This window comes from Barbatula barbatula (genome assembly GCF_947034865.1).
Source record: "Barbatula barbatula genome assembly, chromosome: 10".
Taxonomy (NCBI): Eukaryota; Metazoa; Chordata; class Actinopteri; order Cypriniformes; family Nemacheilidae; genus Barbatula; species Barbatula barbatula.
In genome coordinates, this window is record NC_136773.1 from 12,677,563 (window position 1) to 12,696,567 (window position 19,005).

A 19,005-nucleotide genomic window follows, 5' to 3' on the forward strand; every position below is an offset into this window, starting at 1 on the left:
ACAGATTGACTCAGACCTCCTCAGTGGAGAGAGTGACGGCGGTGTTGTTTCCTAGCGAGGTTTACCAGCAGCATTGTCTTGTCCGTTCCCTCGTCGCCCTTGAGTACCACACGGTTGATGATACTGTCAATGTCGCTTCCCTCAGCCAGCAACCATTTGTGGCAGGAATCCCGAAGCTGTTGTGCCATCACGAAGGGTAGGGTGCTTTTGCCCAGATCCAGGGAACGAAACCACAGGCGATGTTCTTCCGGACTTCAGCCAACCTGCTGGAGGATGGCTTTCTTCAGGTCGTCGAAGACCAGGAGGTTCTACATGGGCAGTGGTTGGGCAGCCAGCTGTGCCTATCCTGACAATCATGGTAACAGGCGCATCGTCCAGTCCTCTTGTGGCCACCCACTGTTTTCCACTGCCTTCTCAAAGAAATTGCGGAATGCTTTGGGATCATCCTGTGGCCCCATCTTGCTCAGCGGCAAGTGAATGGGGTTTGCTGAGCTGCCATTTCTGCCTGACCCTCCTGGTTCATCCAGCTCCGGAATGTCTCGCTGATCCTATGTCCCAGGAAAAGACCCTGAAGGGCGGTCAGAGAAGACATCTCACTGCGGCCTCCATCTCCACACCCCTCTCCAGCACCACGGCTGCAATCTCTACAGCCACGGCGGTACCCTGTGCCACAGTGGTAACCAGCCACAGCTCTCCGTCCGTCCCGGCTCTCCTGTCTCCACCATCACGTCCTTGATGTTCACTACATTCTCAGGGCTCCGGACAGTTGGTAATACCTAGAATTTCAAAATCAAGTGCAGGCCGTAGATAATTTTCTAGTCTATCTAGAATCTAGTGCCTAAACTTTGGAACAGTCTTCCTTGTACTGTCCCGGGAGGCAGACACACTGTCAGTTTAAATCTTGATTAAAAAACGCATCTTTTCAACCTTGCATACACTATACTTACATAATATAATCCTCTGAGGGTGCAAACTGCATTAGTTAGATCAACCGGAAACCAGGAACACTTTCCATAACAACTGATGTACTTGCTGCATCAAAGAGTGTAGAACAGTACTTTACTATCAGCTGAGGCTTTTCTCATTGTTCCGAGGCTACCACAGCGATCAAGATGCAGTCCAAGCTCAGACTAGGTGGAAGAGCTGGAAGTGGCCACCTGACAATAGCTGAGATTGTAGAGCTGACAGAGGGAAGTGGGGACTCGTCAAGTCCTCACTACAAAAATGTAAACTGTGATTAAATTATTAGTTAAAATATTAAACCTATTATCTACAGTTTTACTAAGTTTATTTTCTTTTTATTAGCCTAGTTGTGTATGCAATGTCGAGCTTGTAGAGATGCTGCAGTTTTTGCCAGAGGGGAACTGGTTCCCCTGGTTGGGCCTGGGTTCTAGTGAAAAAAACTTTCACATCATTCTCAGCAGCACCGCTGTAATTAAAACACGTCGTTCACACTTTTCAATTGTTCGAGTGGCTTGTCCCAGAGATGCTCTGAGACTGTATAAAGGTTATTTAAGAGGCTGCTTACTTAAGGGACTTAAGATATATTTTCAAACTGAGCAAGCATTATACTGTATACATATGCCTACATTACCTGTTTTGATTGTTGCACATATTTTTTTAGTTTTTTTTATGATATAAATAGTATAAATAAAAATAATTGAAATAGCAATATTATAAAGCTGTTCAATATTAAATGTAAGTAATATAACTGAATTCAATTATTTAGTGAATTATCAACCAGTGAGTGTGTCTGTATTCTGTGTTTTCATATATGTACAAGTTATTCTGATCCACAACCTAGGGTCCTAGGGATCTGATTGAGACACAGCCAGTGCCTTAGTTCTGTGGCAAAAAAAGGTTTGCCCTGCCCCATATGACGTTATTGGCTATGATGTTTCTCAATATTAATTAAGTCTATAAAAAGGTAGATAATGTATCATGTGAACTGCATTTTGGCGGCTGCAGGCAAACTCAGTCTTTGAGATGCTTATTCTTTTGTACACACTCCTTTGCCATTACCTTTATGCAAAGGCAGGAAACACACTTTGCCGAATGATTGGAGACCCTAAATACCCATTGCTTTCCAAGGATGGAGAACTGATTATTGGAGGACTGTTTGCAATCCACAGAGAGGAAACATTACCTTCATTTGAGTTCACACAAAAACCTCAGCTTCTTTCATGCTCCAGGTTTGTTACAATGAAAGCTTTTTTAGAACATTTTCAGCAAGCTATCATAACATTTGATAACATAGAATATTAAGCATTTTAAGAATGAAATATGAAATTTAAATGACAACATTTTTAAATGTATATTTTTTCTCCTTATTTGCTTAATTATTTATTGCATTTGCATTGATTGTATTAATTTTACTGGTTTAATGTCTTTATAGTGTGAATCTAAGAGATTTTAGGATGGCTCAAATTATGACCTTTGCCATTGAGGAGATTAATAGAAGTGAAACTCTTCTCCCAAATGTTTCTATTGGCTATAGAATATATGATACCTGTGGTTCAAGGCTGTCTTCTATGAGTGCGACTATGTCAGTGATGAATGGACAAGAGTTTGAAGCAAGAGAAAGATGCAATGGAGAGACTCCTATACATGCTATCATAGGAGATACGGAGTCTTCCACAACAGTTTGTCTGTCCAGAACCACAGGACCTTTTAAAATCCCAGTGGTGAGAGGGAACAAAAGCAAAGGTTTGACACATCGACTAGACCAATGACTGCTGTTCTTGACATCCTTTTTTTCTTTTTCAGATAAGTCCTTTAGCCACATGTGAGTGTCTCAGCAATAGGAAAGAACACCCATCCTTCTTCAGAACAATTGCTAGTGATTATCACCAGAGCAGAGCACTTGCATACATAGTAAAACACTTCGGCTGGTCTTGGGTTGGAGCTGTGAACAGTGACAATGACTATGGAAACAATGGAATGGCCAAATTTCTGAAAACAGCACAGGAGGAGGGGATTTGTGTAGAGTACACTGAGAAATTCTACAGAACCGAGCCTGACAAAATAAAACAAGTCGTGGACATAATGAAGCAAGGAACTGCAAAAGTGGTTGTTGCATTTATATCCTTTCTTGATATGGGATTACTAATTAAACAGTTAAGAATTCAAAATATTACAGGACTCCAAATGATTGGTGCTGAAGCATGGATAACTGCAAAAGATTACATCACTCCAAACAGTTTTCATGTGATGGGAGGATCACTGGGTTTTGCAGTGAGAAAAATTCATATCAATGGATTTGCAGATTATGTTATAAATTCATTCTGGGAAACAACTTTTTCATGCTCACAAAGAGATGGGGATGCATATAAAGCTGAATTCAACTGCAGCAGAGATCAGGATCTACTTTTGTTTAAGAATTACAATAAAGATGTGCCCGAACAAAGATATTCAAGTAATGTGTACAAAGCAGTTTATGCTGTGGCTTATGCACTACACAGTCTGCTGAAGTGCAAAGAACATAAAGGTTGTGTAAAAGGCCTAACAATACAACCACAAAAGGTAAAACAATTAGCTACACAAGTTTTGCATCAGATAAAATGTTATCTATATGTCTAACAATGTGGTAAAAGGTTTCAGTTACAAAACCTTTTTCACTAGGTGGTTGAGGCTCTGAAAAAGGTCAATTTCACTGTAAAGTTTGGAGATCTTGTGTGGTTTGAGAGCACTGGTGAAGCAGTACCCCAGTATGAAGTTGTGAACTGGCAGCAGGACTCTGATGGATCAATTCAGTTTAAAGCAGTCGGTTACTATGATGCCTCACTGCCCCCTGACCAGCGCTTTGTGCTTAACACTGAAAACATTGTCTGGGCTGGAGGACAGCTGGAGGTACACTAAATGTTTATACTATAGTGTTTTTTAACTTGCGAAAGAAAGAACTGGCAATAGCATACTGACAAACAATGGAAGATTCTGTCTCAAAAGTAGTTTTTTTTTAGTCTGTCAATATAAATTATTTATAATATGGTTTCGCATATAGAAGCCAAGATCTGTGTGCAGTGAGAGTTGTCCTCCAGGCACTAGGAAGGCTGTACAGAAGGGAAGACCTGTCTGCTGTTATGACTGTATTCAATGTGCAGATGGAGAAATCAGTAATGAGACAGGTAAACTTTAGACCAAATCAAAGATTCAAGAACAATTTGTTAGTTCTTCCTTTTGTGTTTTCCTTTTATTGTTCAGGGGGCTTTTTCTTAGCAAAGGAGTTGTTTTAACTCCTAAAACATATTTTATTTGTCTCTAACTAAAGTAATCACAACTTTCTTTCCAGATTCAAATAACTGCATGCAGTGTCCAGGGGAATTTTGGTCTAATGCTGAGAAAAATAAATGTGTGTTAAAGGCTGTAGAGTTTCTGTCATTCACAGAAGTTATGGGTATAGTGCTGGTCTTTTTCTCACTGTTTGGAGTAGGAATAACTGTACTGGTCACAGTCCTGTTTTACAGTAAGAAGGACACCTCCATAGTAAAAGCCAACAACTCAGAGCTGAGCTTCCTGCTGCTCTTCTCATTGACTCTGTGTTTTCTCTGTTCACTTACTTTCATTGGTCGTCCCAATGAGTGGTCCTGTATGTTACGTCACACAGCGTTTGGGATCACTTTTGTCCTCTGTATCTCTTGTGTTCTGGGGAAAACAATAGTTGTGTTAATGGCCTTCAAGGCCACACTTCCAGGAAGTAATATCATGAAATGGTTTGGGCCTCCTCAACAGAGACTCAGTGTTCTTGCCTTTACACTTATACAGGTTCTTATTTGTGTGCTTTGGCTAACAATTTCTCCTCCTTTTCCATACAAAAATATGAAATATTATAAAGAGAAGATCATTCTTGAGTGCAGTCTGGGTTCTACTGTTGGTTTTTGGGCTGTACTGGGTTATATTGGTCTACTGGCTCTCTTCTGCTTCATTCTGGCTTTTCTGGCTCGGACGCTGCCTGATAACTTCAATGAAGCTAAATTCATCACATTCAGTATGCTCATATTCTGTGCTGTGTGGATCACATTTATTCCAGCTTATGTCAGTTCTCCTGGAAAATTTACTGTGGCTGTGGAGATATTTGCCATTTTAGCATCAAGCTTTGGTTTATTATTCTGCATATTTGCACCTAAATGTTACGTTATCTTGTTTAAGCCTCAACAAAATACTAAGCAAAATCTAATGGGAAAAGCACTATTTAAGTCCTATTAAGTAACACATACTAAATACAACACACCAGTATAATGCAACTCTGTAAGTTTAGATAGCAAAACTGATGCCTCTGAAAGCTTTGATTTATTCCTTAGCAAATTGTGACCACTTAACTTCATGAATTAATTTCTTCATGATGTTTCTAGTTTGACACTAACATACTCCCAGTTTTATCACAAAATCTAAAATGGCCCAGAGTCTCTGTGATGATGTGTTTTTTTCCGCTCTGTAGTATGAAAACAAAGTTGTGAAATGAATGAGATTGTACAATTACATGTGCTTTCACATCCTGTCTCATCTCATGTAAAGGTGTGATATTAGGAGAGAGCCATTACCAGAATAAAAAGCTTTTAACAAGTTGTTAACACCACTGAATATGCTTCCTATAGGCTACTTAGATCTAGAAAGTATATATTATTGTGTGTAGTTTTGATTGTACACTAGTTAAACTGTGGTGTCCTGAAAATGATGCATAAAAAATAAAATTTGGTTAAGAAAATCTAGTGTTCGAATTGTGCATCAGCGTTTCAAATCTTCTTCCCCTTGATTGTGACACCTGAGGTGATTATGTCACATTGACGGCATTAGCAACCCACATTAGGTTAGGTGTAGAAGGTCAACGTGCACGCAGATTATCAGGCTTTAAATTTAGGATATTATTACATTTATTCATTTGGCAGATGCTTTTATCCAAAAAGCGACTTACATCGCATTATACTATACACTTTTTTTTCTAAATTTGTGCAATCCCAGTGGATCGAACCCACGACCTTGGCCATACTCTAACCACTGAGACCAAAAACAATGCAAATTGCACAACAGTCTGAAAGGCTATCGACCTCAGGTACAAAAGAGGCTGGAGTTTGATTTGATGAAATGTGACCATCTTTATTAATAGGACATGGTTTATGTATAACAAGTAAAGTAATGAGTAAATTACTATAATAAAATATTATGCTAGTCAGTGGTCTTTAGTGTTGTCACTATGCATGTGTTTGGATAGACCTAATAATAAGTGTATGTGCGCAGTTGCACGCAACGTTTGTGTGCTTTATCCACCTATGAGGATAGTGGGGTTCTCGAGGCACTGTTATTTTGGGGGTCCTGGGCTGAAAGGTTTGGGAACCCTTGCCCTAACTAGCCCTAAAATAAATGGACGGAACTGCCAGGGATCACATGATAGTTTGGATCACAGATATTTAACCACATTAGACGCGTAAATGCCCTTAAAGGGAACCCGGTGTATCGGGAGATGTATATCTTAATGTGTTGTAATAGCCTTATACTACTAGCATTTGTCGTTAGAAACACATAAAATATTTTCAATTCTTAAAAAAACCCTAAACTTAATACTAATTTTAACCAAAGGACGCCATGTTCTTTTTCTATGATGTTAACTGGTTGCACGCACAGCTTGGCAGCCAAACTAAACACAGACACACTAATCAGTTCTTCAGTTAATATAAGATTCTGTAGGATAATATATATAATGCTAAAATAAGAAAGAAAATCTCTATACCCAAGGATCCTTAAAATGTTGATAATCCATTAAAAGGGAGAGATTATTTGTTTTCTTGTCTTTAGATTTTTGTTCTTTGTATTATTAAAATTCAGTGCTGTTCCTTTTTTTGGGGGAACATTTTTAAAAAGAATCCTTGGAGCGAGAGGACGTGCCAAAGTAAACAGTGGCTGTCTGTCTAGTGCTGCCAAACCAGCCTGTCGCCGTATGCAGAAGCGTATGAGCGTTTTAAACGTGATTCATCTCCCGATAATGTAGATCAAGTATATGAAAATACTCCATATGAACCAATGCAAAATAAATAATAGTAACTGTTGAGTTTTAAAAGACACGCTTTTAATATGAGAGGATCCACACACAGCCATTGTCTTGTTGCGACATTGCTGTACTTATCTTCATTGAACACCATGTGGCGCGTTTAAGCACGCATGGTTGTTTCAGATAAAATGTAATTTTAATTTGTGTCTTGTTAAATTTGAACAATAACGGAAAATAGTGGTTTGTTTTAGTGTGATTATTTTATCAAAATTATTATTGATTTTACTCTAGTTTTAATGAAAAAACAGTTTGAACCCCAAATCGAACCCTGAGAAAATCCAAGTAAGGCTAGTCTCACGTAGTCAGACCTTAATACTGAAAATCTGGGAACTTTGGCTGCTTTCATTGGCCAAGGCCCACCCAATAAGCCACATGACTGACAGGTTAAGCAACCAATCATGTTTCGGTTTGTGCCGTGCTTAGAGGTGTGGAAATGTCCTCACAGTAACAGGCCACTGTGCATCCACAAACGTGTCAATATTTATGAGTTTATGCTGTGAACTTTGCATACTTTTAACAAGAATTTTGCGTTTAGTTGATTGTGATTAATTCGCATGCAAACACATGCAAACACGACAGCTTCTTGAATCAGATGCCTTTATGTTGTTTCCAGATGGACCGTTAAAGCATGCAACACGCACATTCCCGATATCCTGTAGAATTCTACCAATTTATTTCACAGACTTATTTCATTTGACTCTGAGCTTTTCCCAAGCTCTCTGAACTTTCTTTTGCCAGTTTCCCAGTGACAACCAGATGTCAACAATATCCTCTCGCATGTTAGACAAAACTGCTTTATGTCACTCTTCACATAAGGCAGTAGGAAAACTGCAGCAAATATCTGTCTTATTAACTACCAGCTTCATTACCATATACCCCACCATGAACAGTCTCTAATACATTATTTTGCAAGGACACAGGAACACCTGCCTGTACAGTTGATTTTCTCACACACCCTCTCTGTAAAAAGTACAAATCTGCCCCATTTTCAAGAAAGAACCTATTAACAGAAATCTCATGCTGTATCTGCACTCAAAACTGCATCAGACAGAGACTTCAGAGTTGGTCAACCTCTTTCAGAGGAGATGATGGGAAACAGAATGTTAAGCAAGGAGGCCCTGCACCACCCTCTTGGAGGCTAAATGAGTCTTAATTCATTTTGTATTATAAGTTTGTTTATTCGTTGCACATGCGAGTGCTCAGGCCACAAATTCTTCTGGTTGTATTTTGGTTATAATAAAAAAATGTAAGGATGATTGACAATAACACTTATTTTATGTTTTATTTCCTTTAAAAAAAATTGAATGGCAAGAGGGTACACATCTGTTCCACCCCTGCTTGATGAGGTCATTTGGGTATGTTTTGTTCATTCCTATTCCGTTTCTATAAAACAACCATTATAGAATCGGGTGCATAGCATTTTGCCCCTGCAGGCGAGCTCAGTCTTTGGGATGCTTAATTTTCTATACACATTTTTGCTTTTCCATTGCCTTAATGCAAATAAAGAAAACACTCTTTGCCGAATGATGGGAGACACTAAATATCCGCTGTTTTCAAAGGAAGGTGATGTAACGATTGGAGCAGTTTTTGCAGTTCGCAGTAAAGAAACGTTACCTTCATTTGTGTTTACACAAAAACCTCAACCTTTGTCATGCTCCAGGTTTGTAACTTTGGCAATTATTCAGGAAACATTAAAGGAGATCATGTACTGTATATAACACAAACACTTGTTTTTAACCAACTGGTTTAATATTTTACAGTGTGACTCTAAGAGATTTTCGGCTAGCTCAAATGCTGATTTTTACAGTTGATGAGATTAACAGGAATGGAATTTTACTCCCAAATGTTTCTATTGGCTATAAAATATATGATACATGTGGTTCAAGGCTGTCTTCTATGAGTGCAATTATGGCAGTGATGAATGGACAAGAGTTTGCAGCAGGTCAAAGATGCAGTGGACAGACTCCTATACATGCTATCATTGGAGAAACAGAGTCTGCCACCACAGTCATTCTGTCGAGAACCACAGGACCCTTTAAAATTCCAGTGGTAAGAGGTGATAACAAATTTCATGCAATTGCGAAACTAATGACTGTTTTGCTTATCTTTATTTCTTTTTTAGATAAGTCACTCAGCTGGATGTGAATGTCTCAGTAATAGGAAAGATTTCCCCTCTTTCTTCAGGACTATGTCTAGTGATTATTACCAGGGCAGAGCACTTGCACTTTTGGTCAAACATTTAGGCTGGACTTGGGTTGGAGCTGTGAACAGTGACAATGACTATGGAAACTATGGAATGGAGATTTTCTTGAATGCAGCCAAGAAGGAGGGGATTTGTGTAGAGTACACTGTGAAATTCTACCGAACAGAGTATGGAAAGCTCCAAAAAGTGGTAAAAACAATGAAACAAGGAACAGCAAACGTGGTTGTTGCTTTTGTTTCTTTTTTTGAGATGGAATTACTAGTTGAGCAGCTAAGTATCCAGAACATTACAGGCATTCAAATGGTAGGAGTGGTAGGATGGATAACCTCAAAGACTCTGATCACTCCAAACACTTTTCGTGTAATGAAAGGGTCACTGGGGTTTGCAGTAAGACAAATCTATATTGAAGGGTTTTTAGATTTTGTCATGAAATCATTCTGGGACACAGCTTTATCATGCTCACAAAAACATAAGAATTTATCTCAGGCTGAATTAAATTGCAGCCGACCTCAAGACCTACTTGTGCTGAGAAATTACACTGAAGATGTGCCTGAACATAGATATGCAAGTAATGTCTACAAAGCAGTTTATGCTGTGGCTTATGCTCTACACAGTCTACTGAGGTGCAGAGAACGAGAAGGTTGTGAGAAAGACATAACAATACAACCACAGCAGGTAAAAAAAGAGAACTTACAGTTCCCTACAGTTGTTTAAGTTATTTAATAGCCACTATAATTGTGTTCCAAATCTGTCTTTTTACTAGATGGTTGAAGCTCTGAAAAGAGTTAATTTCACTGTAAAGTTTGGAGATCGTGTGTGGTTTGACAGCACTGGTGCTGCAGTAGCCCAGTATGAAGTTGTGAACTGGCAGCAGGACTCTGATGGATCAGTTCAGTTTAAAGCAGTGGGTTACTATGATGCCTCACTGCCCCCTGACCAGCGCTTTGTGCTTAACACTGAAAATATCATCTGGGCTGGAGGACAGCTGCAGGTAAATAACAACATTTTTTTCTCCTACATGATTTTTTCAAAGTGGGGAAATTGTTACATTTAGAACAAATACATAAATATATTTACATTGTAACTACAAAAAGCCTCTCCAGTTACCTCTTTTTATTAGGGACATCAACTACACATACACTCTAGTTTAGGTGAATTTCTCAGGATTTCTAAAATCTCTGCACATACATTTGCTGTGACGTGACTGTTGTTCACGTACACCAACCAAAGTGTCAAGCAACAACAGAATAATAAAATAAAATTTAATGAAATCATCCATGCAAACCTGGCCATCCTATCCAATATGTTGACCCCCATAAACGGATACATCCAAATCCACAGTGAAAGTGTGACAGATCAGAATCAGAGAGCACTATATAATGTGTATTTATTGTGACAAGGCATCAGTAGTATTTATATTCACATTTACAAACAACTGATAAAACCAATAATAACACTTATCAATACATTTATTCGTTTTAGATTCAGTATGTTGTTCTCCACTTCATAGAGTCCGTTTTTTAATATCCGAATGAACAGGCAGTATGTATATTTTCATGTAGAAGCCAAGGTCTGTGTGTAGCGAGAGTTGTCCTCCAGGCACTAGGAAGGCTGTACAGAAAGGAAGACCTGTCTGCTGTTATGACTGTATTCAATGTGCAGATGGAGAAATGAGTAATGAGACAGGTAAACTTCAGACCAAATCAAAGATTCAAAGGAAACTGGTTAGTTGCTATTTTTGTGTTCTCCTTCTACTGTTCAGGATACAGTTTCTTATCAAAGGAGTCCAGAATATGGAATATATTTTCTTTTGTGTCCAACTATAGTGATCACAATCTTTTTCTTCCAGATTCAAATAACTGCATGCAGTGTCCAGGGGAATTCTGGTCTAATGCTGAGAGAAATAAATGTGTTTTAAAGTCTGTAGAGTTTCTGTCATTCACAGAAGTTATGGGTATAGTGCTGGTCTTTTTCTCACTGTTTGGAGTAGGAATAACTGTACTGGTCACAGTTCTATTTTACAGTAAGAAGGACACCCCCATAGTAAAAGCCAACAACTCAGAGCTGAGCTTCCTGCTGCTCTTCTCATTCTCATTGTGTTTTCTCTGTTCACTTACTTTCATTGGTCGTCCCACTGAGTGGTCCTGTATGTTACGTCACACAGCGTTTGGGATCACTTTTGTCCTCTGTATCTCTTGTGTTCTGGGGAAAACAATAGTTGTGTTAATGGCATTCAAAGCCACACTTCCAGGAAGTAATGTCATGAAATGGTTTGGGCCTCTTCAACAGAGACTCAGTGTTCTTGCCTTTACACTTATACAGGTTCTTATCTGTGTGCTATGGCTAACAATTTCTCCTCCATTTCCCTACAAAAATATGAAATATTATAAAGAGAAGATCATTCTTGAGTGCAGTTTGGGTTCTACTGTAGGTTTCTGGGCTGTGTTGGGTTATATTGGTCTACTGGCTGTCTTGTGCTTCATTCTGGCTTTTCTGGCTCGGAAGCTGCCTGATAACTTTAATGAAGCTAAATTCATCACATTCAGTATGCTCATATTCTGTGCTGTATGGATCACATTTATTCCAGCTTATGTCAGTTCTCCTGGAAAATTTACTGTAGCTGTGGAAATATTTGCCATTTTAGCCTCAAGCTTTGGTTTATTATTCTGTATATTTGCACCTAAATGTTTCATCATCCTGTTTAAGCCTCAACAAAATACAAAACAATATTTGATGGGAAAATCACAATCTAAGCCCTATTGAGAAGTAAACAAACATGGTTGTTTTACCATTGGAGTTGTCAAAAGAAAATGCTAAACTTAAACGTTTTAAGAAAAATGCACAAAAACATTATTGATTGATTTACACTTTTAGAACAATGAAAACAAGTATAATACAACTTTGAATGTTATGATAAAAAAGCAGTGCTAACAGCTTTGACACTTTCAGGAGTAAAGTGTGTCTACATGATTTCATAAACTAACTGTACCTGATACTCCCAGTTTGAGACTTTCTTACTTTAACTAAACTCAGTTTTCATCACAAAGTCTAAGTCTCTGTGTTGTTTGTTTTTTGGCTGTTTCTGCACTACAGTATTAAAACAAAGGGTGAAGAGGCTACTGTAACGGTAGCATTACAGGACAATTAGAGTACAAAGAATATTTTACCAATATAGAACAAACTCTGTTGTCAAAAGATAGAAACATCTTCCAACATCTTTCCAGCATGCTACCTTGGATGAAAATTAAACATAATTCACGTATTTAGAAGGTATCCTCCAAACCATACAACAGTAGGTCATGGATTTGATTCCAGCGATTGCACATAGTAGAATCAAATGTATAGTGTCACTTTGGATAAAAGCATCTGCCAAGTGCATAAGTGTCAACCAGAACCACCTTTGAAAGCGTAACGCAGTTCAGTGAGGTTGTGAAAGCTGTACAGTGTGTAAACCTCACTCATTGTTAAAATGCCTGACTCCCACACTAGCTTGATTGTTCTCTTTCATGTTTAAATTTAGTTATTTTGCAAACACTTTGATCCAAATTGACGTACAGAGAATTCAGGGACCAATAAAGCGATATGTCATACAGGAGCAAAATACAATAGGTGCTTATACCCAGTTACTTTCAACATGTTACTCCCACTACGAATAGTTTTGGGTTACACAAGAAAGACCTGAACAGGGTGTTTTACATAGATCTTACACATTTTCCTTGCAAGGCTATAAACCCTTTAAAAATAACACAAAAACATTCCGTGCATCAAGGGTGTGCGGTCCATGTAAGTTGCAAAAATGCTCTGTATATCTACATGTAAGCCATTTGAGAAAATTGAAACTGTTACAGAAGATATTCTCTACTGAAAAAAAGCCAAACGCCGGGTTGGCTGGTCTCTCAGCCTAATTTCAGCTGGTTAAGCTGGCTGGTTTTAGAGAGGTCTGGGCCACTTTAGTTTATTTAATGTGCAAGGTACAAGGAGGATACCTAGGCAGAGCCAAGGGGACAAGAATCAAGGGCGACATAAAATATCCGAAAGTCGATAGCTTGAGGGACTGAGGTCGAAACTAGGGTCTGGAATTCCCTGGCAACAGTGAAGGGATTGAGGACCACGGTGGAGCGGGAGGGAAGAAGGAGGTTGTTTGACCAGGTTTTGTGGAGGATCAAGGTGCAGCTGGGCCAGACTGAACCAAAGCAACCACCGACCAAGGTGAAGCCAGAGGGATGATGGACCATGGTGTAGCTGAAGGCATGCAAAGCCAAGGCTTGCAGGGCAATGTGTGGTCATGGATTCGGAGAGCCAAGGTGCAGCAACGGGATCCACCCTAATGAATCTCATATTCTTGAGATATTTGCGTTTGCATTTATGCATTTGGCAGATGTTTTCAACCAAATTGCACTCAAGATATGTTGTACTCGAATTTGTCTTCTCAGGGCAACAAAACCACCATTTATAATTACCTTCTTTCAGTATAATGAAAATATATATCAATGTAAATATGTATATACAGTATCCATATAGGATTGGTTTACAGTTGATAGTTGCTTTGCATTACTTAAGGATAACAAATAATTCAAAAAGAAAAACTAATAGCAAGAAGTTACACAGACGTCTGTTTCACCCCTGCTTGATGTGGCTCATGCGCTACCCTCTGAGGTCTCTGTCTACGTATTGTTCATCAATAGTTACTGTCTATAAAAATACAGTCATTACAGATGTAGTGTCAACTGCATTTTAAAGCTGCGTATGAGCACAATCTTTGGGATGCTTTTTCTTCTATACACACTCCTGCTTTTCTATCACCTTAATGCAAAGGTGAAAAACACCGCTTGCCGAATGATGGGAGATCCTAAATACCCGTTGTTTTTAAAGAATGGAGACATAACTATTGGAGCAGTTTTTCCAGTCCACACTAAAGAAACATTACCTTCATTTGAGTTCAAACAAAAACCTCAACCTCTGTCATGCTCCAGGTTGGTTTTACAGGAAGTTATGTTAGAGAAGATCATGTTTTAATACAAACTGATGTTTTTAACCCATTGCTTTTCATGTTTTGACAGTTTGAGTGTGAGAGATTTTCGGCTATCTCAATCATTATTTTTGCAATTGAGGAGATAAACAAAAGTTAAACTTTACTCCCAAATGTTTCTATTGGCTATAAAATATATGATAGTTGTGCTTCAAGATTGTCTTCTATGAGTGCAACTATGGCAGTGATGAATGGACAAGAGTTTGCAGCAGGTAAAACATGCAACGGACAGACTCCTATTCATGCTATTTTAGGAGAAACAGAGTCTGCCACCACAATAATTCTTTCGAGAACGACCGGACCTTTTAAAATCCCAGTGGTAAGAGGCATTGACAGTAAACACAATTTTGACACATTGATGACTTCTTTTACCTCTTCTTTTAATTTCTGTTCTAGATAAGTCACTCTGCTGCATGTGAATGTCTCAGTAATAGGAAAGATTACCCCTCTTTCTTCAGGACTATGTCTAGTGATTATCATCAGGGAAGAGCACTTGCACTTTTGGTCAAAACCTTGGGCTGGACTTGGGTTGGAGCTGTGAACAGTGACAATGAGTATGGTAACAATGGAATCGAAATTTTCCTGAATGCAGCCAAGAAGGAGGGGATTTGTGTAGAGTACACTGTGAAATTCTACCTAACAGAGGCTGACAAACTCCAAAAAGTGGAAAAAACAATGAAACAAGGCACAGCAAAAGTTATTGTTGCTTTTTTTGAAATGGGATTACTAATTGATCAGCTAAGTATTCAGAACATTACAGGCCTCCAAATGATTGGAGTGTTTGGATGGATAGCTTCAAATAATTTAATCACTCCAAAAAGTTTTCGTGTGATGGGAGGGTCACTGGGATTTGCACTGAGAAAAATTTATATCGAAGGGTTTTCAGATTATGTTATCAAAGCATTCTGGAACAATAATTTTCCATGCTTACAAACTGATAGAAATTATTCCCAGGCAGAATTCAATTGCAGCAATTATCAAGACAATCCTTGAGCTAAGAAATTACAATGAAGATGTGCCTGAACAAAGATTTTCTACTAATGTCTACAAAGCAGTTTATGCTGTGGCTTATGCACTAAGAACAAGGTTGTGCAAAAGCCCTGAAAATACAACCACAGCAGGTAAACAAAAAGATAACAGGGGAAGGGGGATATGCACTATATTTTGAGTATGTGTTAAAATTACCACACTGATGTTGTTTTAAATCTATGTTCTAACTAGGTGGTTGAGGCCATAAAAAAGGTAAATTTTACTGTAAAATTTGGTGATCATATCTGGTTTGACAGCACTGGTGCTGTGGTAGCCTAGTATGAAGTAGTGAACTGGCAGCAGGACTCTGATGGATCATTCCAGTTTAAAGCAGTGGGTTACTATGATGCCTCACTCCCCCCTGACCAGCGCTTTGTGCTCAACACTGAAAACATCATCTGGGCTGGAGGACAGCTGCAGGTAAATTACAATAGCCTGATTATACAAAAGGTTTCCATTAACTGGTAAAACATTTAATGCAGATATAAAAAATAAAGGTACAGTAAAAAAATTACATGTGTATATTGGATGTAAGCAACATACTAAAATGCTGATATGACATATGTTATACGAAAGGCATACTGAAATTATAGTTCATTGAAAAAATGACAGCTTTCTTCTGTAGACCACAAAGTAAGTTATTTTGAAGATTGTTATTGTTAATGTTAACCAAACAACGGTTACTTCTATTCACTTCTATTGTATAGAAACAAAACCAATGCAAGTCATTGAGTTCCACCGTTCTTCGGTTACCAACATTTTACAAATATCTTCTTCACAACTCTAAAAGAACACTGATCAATTATTGTGTTGTTTTAGAATATTACTAATATATTTTTATAGATTCCTTTGTGGATTTGCAATGCTTTGTTCTCCATAACGTTTCATGTAGAAGCCAAGGTCTGTGTGCAGTGAGAGTTGTCCTCCAGGCACTAGGAAGGCTACACAGAGAGGAAGACCTGTCTGCTGTTATGACTGTATTCAATGTGCAGATGGAGAAATCAGTAATGAGACAGGTAAACTTCAGACCAAATCAAAGATTTATAGCAAATACATTTTTGCTCTATATATTCAGTTGCATATGCAGTTACTAAATGAAAAGTGTTTTCTTTTGTTTTTACATACAGTATAGTGATCACAATCTTTTTTCCAGATTCAAATTACTGCATGCAGTGTCCAGAGGATTACTGGTCTAATACTGAGAACACTGTTTGTGTTTTAAAGTCTGTAGAGTTTCTGTCATTCACAGAAGTTATGGGTACAGTGCTGGTCTTTTTCTCACTGTTTGGAGTAGGAATAACTGTGCTGGTGGCAATCCTGTTTTACAGTAAGAAGGACACCCCCATAGTAAAAGCCAACAACTCAGAGCTGAGCTTCCTGCTGCTCTTCTCATTGATTCTCTGTTTTCTCTGTTCACTTACTTTCATTGGTCGCCCCACTGAATGGTCCTGCATGTTACGCCACACAGCGTTTGGGATCACTTTTGTCCTCTGTATCTCTTGTGTTCTGGGGAAAACAATAGTTGTGTTAATGGCCTTCAAGGCTACACTTCCAGGAAGTAATGTCATGAAATGGTTTGGGCCTCTTCAACAGAGACTCAGTGTTCTTGCCTTTACACTTTTACAGGTTCTTATCTGTGCGCTTTGGCTCACAATTTCCCCATAAAAATTTAAAATATTATGAAGAGAAGATAATTCTTGAGTGCGGTTTGGGTTCCACTATTGGTTTCTGGGCTGTGCTGGGTTATATTGGTCTACTTGCTGTCTTCTGCTTCATTTTGGCTTTTCTGGCTCGTACGCTGCCTGATAACTTCAATGAAGCTAAATTCATCACATTCAGTATGCTCATATTCTGTGCTGTATGGATCACATTTATTCCAGCTTATGTCAGTTCTCCTGGAAAATTTACTGTAGCTGTGGAGATATTTGTCATTTTAGCTTCAAGCTTTGGTTTATTATTCTGTATATTTGCACCTAAATGTTACATCATCCTGTTTAAACCTGAACAAAACACAAAACAACATTTGATGGGAAAAACACAAACCAAGTCCTACTGAGAAATAAACAAATACATTGCAGTGTTTTTATTAATTATCCAAAGAAATACTGTAAATGCCTGGATGGGTTCTTTAAACTGGATGCGATAAATCAGTGTGAATGTGAGATGCATTAACATGCAAGATACATTTTTGGCAATTTGGCCGTGTGTCAATTTACAGTCCAATTAAATCTGATCTTTACATCATGTGCCCGGAGCCACTTCTGATACCCAAAAGGACAACGTAGTAGTACTAAATCTCTGAAAACTGACTGCACACTCCATCAGTGAACAAAATGAAGGAGAATCAGGACTGACGGAGAGTGAGTACGGCCCACCTAATCGCCAGGCATTCTTTCTCAATGGTGCTTTACCTCGTCTCTCTCCTTGAGAGTTTACGACTGACGAACAACATCTGCTGTGCTTTTCGCAGAAATATTGCGAAGTGCTGCCACCTCGTACAGACAAGAAAAACTTTTAAAATCAGTAATTTATTTACTGATGTGAAAGCTCAGTTCATCATTAAATTGCGTTATTTTCTGTGACTTTGTTCTGCAGGAACCGTGAGTCATTCCAAGTATGGTGGTACCAAGAATGTCATACTTACTCTAAATCATTTTTAATTATATTAAAAACCTCTATTTAAACTTTTGTTTCTCGGATTTTCAAGTCACACAATTGATGTTGATTGATTAAATCTTTCACGCATAACCGGTTAGCTAAGAGGCCATGTACACGATAACGTTTTCAACTACAATTGGAGATCTTTTCATGTGTTTGACTTTTTGTATACATGACAACAGAGTTTTGGGGGACCGAAGATGCAAACTTCTAAAAAGAAGTAATTTTTTAAATAGACACCATCAGTGTAAACTGGGAAAACACAACTCATGCGTTAACTTATCCCCGTGGCACTCCAAATTGAACCTGAGATTTAAATGACATTTCATTGAACCTGAGATTTAAATGACATTTCATAATTTAAATGAACAAAGTGGTTACCATTGGATCAATATAATTTAAACCAGGCTAATGCCTAACCACAAATGCCAAAATAATTTTCTTGTCTAGTCTCAAAAGCCAATCAGATGCTAAAAGAAGATATTTTCAGTTCCCCTTCAGTCGGTCTCTTGACGTTGTGAGAGACTGACTGGGGTTTGATCTTGAGAACCTACCTTCTCCGAGATAATTAATTAAAAAAAATGCCAATGGGCTTGGCGAATGGGACGCGCACGCCAGTCTCCGCCCCGTACATACGGGTATAAAGGAAGATGGCGGCGGTCATTCACTTATCCTTTGTTCTTCGGAACCTGTGTGTTTGCTGATGCTACACGCGATACTCGACTTCGAGAAAACTTTTATTCCATCCATCCATCCATCCATTTTCTTCCGCTTATCCGGGACCGGGTCGCGGGGGCAGCAGTCTAAGCAGAGATGCCCAGACATCCCTCACCCTAGACACTTCCTCCAGCTCTTCCGGGGGGACACCGAGGCGTTCCCAGGCCAGCCGGGAGACATAGTCCCACCAGCATGTCCTAGGTCTTCCCCGGGGTCTCCTCCCGGTCGGACGGGCCCGGAACACCTTCCGAGGAAGGCGTCCAGTAGGCATCCGTAACAGATGCCCAAGCCACCTCAGCTGACCCCTCTCGATGTGGAGGAGCAGCGGCT

At 38.9% G+C, this 19,005-nt stretch overlaps 1 protein-coding gene and 1 pseudogene across 2 annotated transcripts; both read left to right on the top strand.

Moving 5' to 3' along the window:
- Positions 1-1,112: 1,112 nt before the first annotated feature.
- On the top strand, positions 1,113-12,005 carry LOC306899590 (uncharacterized protein; the record flags this gene model as incomplete). Its single annotated transcript, XM_079465955.1, has 13 exons — positions 1,113-1,226; positions 1,969-2,192; positions 2,396-2,684; positions 2,767-3,522; positions 3,622-3,849; positions 4,001-4,124; positions 4,289-5,192; positions 8,457-8,699; positions 8,800-9,088; positions 9,162-9,917; positions 10,006-10,233; positions 10,805-10,928; positions 11,092-12,005. 13 exons carry the CDS (start codon positions 1,113-1,115, stop codon positions 12,003-12,005), a joined length of 5,193 nt encoding a protein of 1,730 aa, XP_079322081.1.
- Positions 12,006-14,078: 2,073 nt separating this feature from the next.
- LOC306899591 (extracellular calcium-sensing receptor-like) lies at positions 14,079-17,356 on the top strand (annotated as a pseudogene). The gene is made up of 6 exons: positions 14,079-14,215; positions 14,303-14,590; positions 14,668-15,392; positions 15,493-15,720; positions 16,193-16,316; positions 16,454-17,356. The product of its transcript is annotated as an extracellular calcium-sensing receptor-like (transcript).
- Positions 17,357-19,005: the final 1,649 nt, after the last annotated feature.